Below are 8,503 nucleotides of genomic sequence, written 5' to 3'. Positions count from 1 at the left end.
GTATGTATGTATGTGAGCGTGCGTGCGTGCGTGCGTGCGTGCGTGTGTGCGTGCGCGTGTATGTGTGTACGCGTGCGTGCGTTCGTGCGTGTGTGCGTGCGTGCGCGTGTGCGTGTGCGTGCGCGCGTGCGTGCGTTTGTGCGTGCGCGTGTATGTGTGTGCGGTGCGTGCGTGCGTGTGTGCGTGTACGCGTGCGTGCGTGCGTGTGCGTGCGTGCGTGTACGCGTGTGTGCGTGTGCGTGCGTGCGTGTGTGCGTGTACGCGTGCGTCCGTGCGTACGTGTGTACGTGTGCGTGCGTGCGTGTACGCGTGTGTGCGTGTGCGTGCGTGCGAGCGTGTGTGTACGCGTGCATGCGTGCGTCCGTGCGTGCGTGCGTGTACGAGTGCGTGTACGCGTGCGTGCGTGCGTGCGTGCGTGCGTGCGTGCGTGCGTGCGTGCGTGCTTTCATCTGCCTGGCGCTCTAGCCCATCAACGTTGCGATGGCAAGGTCTAATATCAATGCTTGGCTATGAAGTGCCGCTAAATCGACAACTTGGTTTACATGTGTGTATTACCCACTGATCTATATATAATATAATATAATATAATATAATACAATATAATATAATATAATATAATATAATTTAATATAATATAATATATATGACACCATACAATACAATACAATACGATGTATTAATACAATATGAAATGATATATTAATACAATATGAAATGATATAGTTATGCAATACAATACGATATATCAATACAATACAATAGGATATATCAATACAATACAATAGGATTTATAAATACAATATGAAACAATATATCTATCCAATACTGTAGGATATATGGATACAATACAATAGGATATATCAATACAATACAATAGGATTTATAAATACAATATGATACGATATATCTATCCAATACTGTAGGATATATTGATACAATACAATATATATATATACGTGATGGTGTTTTAAACATGTTTCTAGTAATTAATTCAATGACATGGCAGCCGTGACGCACAAACCTCTGTATATATATAATTCTCTCCCTCTCNGTGCGTGCGTGGTACTCGGGCGTGCGTGCGCGTGAACGTGCGTGTGCGCGTGCGTGCATGCGCGTGCGTGTATGCGTGCGTGCGTGCGTGCTTTCATCTGCCTGGTGCTCTAGCCAATCAACGTTGCGATGGGAAGTTCTAAAGTCAATGCTTGGCTATGAAGGGCCGCAAAATCGACAACTTGGTTTACATGTGTATATTACCCACTGATCTATATATAATATCAAGGGCTAATAAATACAATATACAATAATATAATATGATATGATATAATATAATATAATACAATATAATACAATATAATACTATATAATATAATACAATACAATATAATATAATATAATACAATATAATATAATACAATACAATATAATATAATATAGATCATAATATAATATAATAATAATAGTAATATAATATACCATATAATACAATATACATATAATATATTATAATACAATATAATATAGATACAATACAATAGAAACAATACAGATACAATACAATACAATACAGATACAATATAATTCGATAATATAATATATAGCTACACGCATAAATACAATACAGATACACATACGATGTATCAATACAATATAAAATGATATATCTATGCAATACAATACGATATAAGCATATACAATACAATACGCTATATATTCAATACAATACAATACGATATATCAATACAATACAATATGATATATCAGATACAATACAATAGGATTTATAAATACAGATATGAAACGATATATCTATCCAATACTGTAGATATATTGATACAAATTACAATAGATAATATTCATATCATACAATATATATACGTGATGGTGTTTTAAAGCAATGTTTCTAAGTTAATTAAATTCAATCGAGCATAAAGAAATCATGATAGCCGGGATGCAACGACCTCTCTGTATATATAATAATATTCTCTTCCACCTCATCTGTCTCTTTCTTTTCTGCTCTCTCCTCCTCTCTCTCTGCTCTCTACCCCTCTCTCCCCTCTCCCCCTCTCTCTCTTCCTCTCTCTCTCTCTAATTACTCAGCATCCTATTCAATCGTAATTGCGGCATCCCTGCATCGCATCTCAGCAGCATCCTTGGCGCAGCATCAGCCTCTCTTGCCTAATTGCGTGCGTCGTTCCGCACCCGCAAGCTGTCCGTCGGAGACATCTGCATCGCTCTCGTCTCACTGCATCCCTGCATCTCATCCTCATACTCCTGCAGCATCTCCTGCATCCTCATCCTCATCTCCCTCAGGCTCCCTGCATCCTCATCCTCTATCATCCTCAGCTCCTACGTCGCTTCTCCACTGCATCCTCATGCCTCATTCTCCTCACATCCCTGCATCCTCATCCTCATATGCGTCTCAGCATCCCTGCATCCTCATCCTCATCTCCTCAGCATCCCTGGGCTCGCTCTATCCTCATACTCCTCAGCATCCCTGGCATCCTCATTCCCTCATCTCCTCAGCATGACCCATGCATGCCTCATCTTCATATCTCAAGCATGCCACTGCATCCTGCATCCTCATCTCCTCAGCATCCGCTGCATCCTCAATGCCTCATACTCGCTCAGCAATCCTGCATCCTCATCCTCATCTCCTAGCAACATCCCTGCATCCTCATCCTTCATCCTCCTCAGCATCCCTGCATCCTCATCCTCAGATCTCCTTCAGCATCCCTGCCATCCTCATCCTCATCTCGCCTCAGCATCCCTGCATCCTCAATCCTCATCTCCTCAGCATCCCTGCATCCTCATCCTCATCTCCTCAGCATCCCTGCATCCTCATCCTCATCTCCTCAGCATCCCTGCATCCTCATCCTCATCTCCTCACATCACACCCTGCAGCCTCAAATCCTCATCTCCAGCATCCCTTGCATTAGCCTTCATCCTCATCTCCTCAGGCATCACCTGCATCCTCATGCCTCACTCCTCAGGCATCCGCTTGCATCCTCATCTCCTCATACTCCCTGCATCCCTGCATCCTCATCCCATCTGCCTCAGCATCCCTGCATGCTCAATCTCCTCAGCATCCCTGGCATGCTCATCTCCTCAGCATCCTCATCCTCATCTCCTCAGCATCCCTGCATCCTCATCCTCATCCTCCTCTCCTCAGCATCCCTGCATCCTCATCCTCAATCTCCTCCAGCATCCCTGCATCTCATCTCCTCCAGCATGCCCTCGCATCCCTGCATCCTGCATCCTCTATCTCCTCAGAGCAATCCCTGCATCCTCATCCTCATCTGCCTCAGCATCCCGCTGCACCTCATCTCTCATCTCCTGCAGCATCCCTGCATCCTCATCCTCATCTCCTCAGCATCCCTGCATCCTCATCCTCATTCTCTCAGCATCCCTGCATCCTCATCCTCATCTCCTCAAGCATCCCTGCATCCTCCAATCCTCATCTCCTCAGCATCCCCTGCGTCCTCCATCCTGCATCTCCAGCATCTATCCTCATTCCACCAGCACTCATCATCCTCACTCTGCTGCACATCCCGCTCAATCCTCATCTCCTCACATGCATGCCTCATCACCCGTCAGCATCCTCATCTCATCTTCATCTCCTCAGCCTCCCTGCGTCGCCTCGATCCATCATCTCTCAGCATCCCGTGCATCCTCATCCTCATCCTCCTCACATCCCTGCAATCCTCATCCTCATCTCCTCAAGCCTCCTGCATGCACTCATCCCTCATCTCCTCAGCATCGGCAGCATGCCGCCTGCAACCTCATCCTCACTCCTCAGCATCCCTGCATCCTCATCCTCATCTCCTCAGCATCCTGCATCCTCATCCTCATCTCCTCAGCATCCCTGCATCCTCATCCTCATCCCTCCACATCGCAGCACTCCCTGCGTCCTCATCCTCATCTTCTCAGCATCCCTGCATCCTCGCATCCTCATCTCCTCCAGGCCTCTCCATGCATTCCTGCATCCTCATCTCCTCAGCATCCCCTGCAATCCCTGCATCCTCATTATCACCCGCATCGTCCTCATCCTCATCCTCACCCACAGCATGGCTGCCTCATGATGATGATAATGATGATGATGACGACGACGACAATGACACTGATGGTGACGACGATGACGCCGATGATGATGATGACGATGACGCCGATGATGATGATGACGATGACGCCGATGATGATGATGACGATGACGCCGATGATGGTGACGACGATGACGCCGATGATGATGATGACGATGACGCCGATGCTGATGATGGCAACCCCTCTGTAGCACGGCGTGAGTTTCGTGATCAACAAGTTTGTTGAAGCAGACGATCCAGGCAACCAGCACAGCACGCATGCGCGCGTATGGTTGGCCATCGTACTCAATTAATTATCATCAGAAACAATTATTTTTACCGCGGTAGAAATAATTCCATCGCGGTTAAATTAGAGAGATATATGTTACCCCATCAGAGGCATTGATATGCATAATTAAAAATAAGTCTATCGCGGTTAAATTAGAGATATATATGTTACCCCATCAGAGGCCTTGATATACATAATTTAACCGCGTTAAAAATAAGTCTATCGCGGTTAAATTAGAGCCAATTTACCCAATCAGATAATCTGATACACATAATTTAACCGCGGTAGAAATAATTAAACCGCGGTAAAGATAATTAAACCGCGGTAGAAATTACGTATATCAAGGCTTCTGATTGTGTAAAATAACTATATAAAAATACTTGTATTAAAGTTATTTTATAAAAATTACATCGGAGTACGATGATGGGCAACCGTAGAAGCGTACGTGACAAACTGCCGTAGTTGTGACGTAGTTGTGACGTAGTGTGACTATGTGTAAACACGTTACTGCTCGTAGGTGAGGAATGATGGATGATTTAGTAGCATATAGTCCAGTCAATATAATTATATTGACTGGACTTATAGGAGCAGAGGATGAGGAGGAGGAGGAGTGACGTCACGCACCGTGTAGCCGCTGCATCCGTCGGATCTGTCATTAGTGGATCTGTCATTAGTGGATCTGTCATTAGTGGATCTGTCATTAGTGGATCTGTCATTAATGGATGTGTCATTAATGGATGTGTCATTAATGGATCTGTTACCAGCGACGAGTGAGAGTAAGAGATGAGATAGTGCATGAATGCAACATTTATATATGTAAGTATCAAGAGTACATAGTAACTTGCTTCTTTATTGGTGGCATATTTTGATGAGAAAAATCGGTTAAAAATGCGGGAATCGGGTGTCTCACTCTTGGTGTTATTATCAAGAGTACATAATAACACCATTAATGTTATTATGTACTCTTGGTAAGTATGTAGGTAACGTGCGTGCGTGTATGTATCGTATATACACGTGTGTATTCATGTAACAGGTGTGTGTGTGTGTGTGTGTGTGTGTGTGTGTGTGTGTGTGTGTGTATGTGTGTGTGTGTATGTGTGTGCATATACATGTATGTATGTGTATTTAACATGTTTATATGTATGTGACTTGTGTATGTGTGCATATATACATGTATGTATATGTGTATATATACATGTATGTATGTGTATATATACATGTATGTATGTGTACTAACTGTTTATATCTATATACTTGTGTGTGTGTGTGTGTGTGTGTGTGTGTGTGTGTGTGTGTGAATATACATTTATATAGATGTATGTAACATGTGTATATATATGTAACATGTGTATATATATGTAACATGTGTATATATATGTAACATGTGTATATGTATGTAACATGTATATATATATATGTAACTTGTGTATATATATGCAACTTGTGTATATGTATGTAACATGTGTATATGTATGTAACATGTGTATATGTATGAAACATGTGTATATGTATGTACATACAGTTTCTTATCCTATCATCACATCAATGGTCATTGCAATGTCTCTCAATGCGCCCGTCCCTCTAGGTGGCGCCACACGCGTCTCACACGACAGAGTAACTCGCAATTGTCTTCGCAGCATCTCGGGCAATGTCTCGCCGCCAGGTGGCGCCGCACGCGCGTCGCCATGTCTCAGCGGCTCAGCACAAGATGGCGCCACTCATCGCTTGCTTTTCATGATCAGCGCCTAGACGCTAGATCTCGCCACGCGTCTCTCGTTATGTTTTAGTACATCGGCAATCACTAGATGTCGCCACGCGTCAGCCGCGACGCCAGATGTTGCCACACGCTTCATCTGCGTCGCTAGATGGCGCCACACACGTCCGCTGCCTCGCTAGATGGTGCCACGCGTCACCTGGGCGTCCCTAGCGACGGAGTACTGTCTGTCGTCTTCTCTGTGTCGAAGCGCTTCCACACAGCCGTCCCTCACTGAGTCTATGATGAAGTTAAACACCTTCGTCCAGAGATCTCGCAGCTTGGGCGTGAGCTTGTCTCCAAAGTTCTGCTCGCACATGTACATCATACCCTTCTTATATTGCTGCAAGTGAGAGGGAGAGGGTGTGTTAGAGAGAGAGAGTGCGAGAGGGAGAGAGAGGAAGGTGTTAGCGAGAAAATTGGAGGGAAAGAGGGAGTTAGAGAGAGAGGGAGAGAGAAAGCATATATATATATATATATATATATAAATACACATCTATAAATTATTGTATCATTATTAGTAATAATTTTATTACTAATAGTCTAATACCATGACTATGATGTTACTATTATGCTAACTATTACTATTATTACTAATACTATTACTATTATTACTAATACTATTATTATTATTACTAATACTATTACTATTATTACTAATACTATTATTATTATTACTAATACTATTACTATTATTACTAATACTATTATTATTATTACTAATACTATTACTATTATTACTAATACTATTATTATTATTACTAATACTATTACTATTATTACTAATACTATTATTATTATTACTAATACTATTACTATTATTACTAATACTCTCATTATTAACACACTCACTTCGAAGTATTCGGGTTTGAAGCCGTCATAGTAGGCGTGTCTCTCTCCCAGCTGGAACAGTAGCGGACGTATCGCAGTGTCAGCATTGTCGATGTTCTCCAGTACAGCACCCACGACCTGCATAAAGCGGCCACCGTGACCTTTCAGACGGGGGTCACGGCGAAGGTCGTCGCCGTCAAGGTCACTGCAAGACACCGGAAGTGACGCAGTCAGTGACGCCGGAAGTGATGCGGTTAGTGGTGGTCGAGGATGTGTGTACATCAAAGTTTAGAAGATCAATTTACATCGAGAGTCCGTAATAAAGATCATCTCTAATATGGACTCTTGATTTTCATACTTACGTAGATTAGATTACATTATATTACATGTAGATACATCGTAAGATATTGTCAACGTTGTGAGAAGCAAACGAAAGAGAGAAGAGAGGAGAGAGAAACGCGAGACAGAGAAGAGAGAGAACAGAGGAGAGAGAAGAGAAGGCGAGACAGGAGAGAGCGAGAAGAGGGAGAGAGAGAGAGAGTGTGAGAGACAGAAGGAGAGAGAGAGAGAGAGGGAGAGAGAGAGAGAGAGAGAAGAGCGCAGAGAGGGAGAACGAGAGGAGAGGGAGAGAGAGAGAGAGAGGCGAGAGAGCGAAGGAAGAGGGGGAGAGAGAGAGGGGGAGAGAGCGAGAGAGAGAGAGAGAGAGAGAAGGGCGAGAGAGGAAGGAGAGAGGGGAGAGAGAAGAGGGGGGAGAATGGGGAGAAGGGGAGTCGCGTGTGTGTGTGCGCGTGTTATGTGTATTATATCCATTCCAGTAAATACCCAACCCTAACCCTAACCCTACGCCTAACCTAACCCTAACGCCTAACCGGCTAACCCAAAACAGAAACACCTTAGAGGCGCATCATCTCTTCGTCCGCGTCCGCCGTCCGATCATCCATACCATCCATTCATACCATCTATCCATCCATCCATCCACATCATCCACATCCATCCATCATCCATCCATCCATCCATCCACCATCCATCGCCATCCATCCGCTCATCCATCCATCAGCCATCCATCCATCCATCCCATACATCCCATCAACCATCCATTCTATCCATCCACGGTCATCCATCCATTATCCATCCATCCATCCATCCATCCATCCATTCAATCCATCCTTATCATCCACTCCATCCATCCATCCATCCATCCCCTATCCATCCATCCATCCAATCCATCCATCCATCCATCCATCATCCATCATCCATCCACATCCCATCCATCCATCCATCCATCTCATCCTATCCGTCCGTCGTCCGTCCGTCCGTCCGTCCGTCCGTCCGTCCGTCGCGTCCGTCGTCCGTCCGTCCCGCCGTCCATCTCCATCCTTCAAATCCGTCGTGTCGTCCGCCCGCCGTCCGTCCGTCCGTCCGTCCGTCGGTCCGTCCGTTGTTCCGTCGTCCGTCCGTCCGTCCGTCCGTCCGTCCGTCCGGTCCGTCCGTCGTCCGTCCGTCCGTCCGTCGCGTCGTCCGTCCGGTCCGCCGTCCGGCCGTGGTGTCTTATTG

The 8,503-nt window shown here is 44.7% G+C and overlaps 1 protein-coding gene across 1 annotated transcript; it reads right to left on the bottom strand.

Annotated features, from left to right (window-relative positions):
- Positions 1-6,257: 6,257 nt before the first annotated feature.
- On the bottom strand, positions 6,258-7,154 carry LOC106819334 (hemoglobin subunit epsilon-like; the record flags this gene model as incomplete). The annotated part of the gene is made up of 2 exons (XM_014823979.1): positions 6,258-6,461; positions 6,971-7,154. Coding segments are annotated over 2 exons (388 nt in total), but the record flags the coding sequence as incomplete, so codon positions are not given.
- Between the last annotated feature and the right edge of the window lie 1,349 nt (positions 7,155-8,503).

Source organism: Priapulus caudatus, unplaced genomic scaffold (assembly GCF_000485595.1).
Source record: "Priapulus caudatus unplaced genomic scaffold, Priapulus_caudatus-5.0.1 Scaffold3212, whole genome shotgun sequence".
Taxonomy (NCBI): domain Eukaryota; kingdom Metazoa; phylum Priapulida; class Priapulimorpha; order Priapulimorphida; family Priapulidae; genus Priapulus; species Priapulus caudatus.
This window is presented reverse-complemented; position numbering and strand designations above follow the sequence as displayed.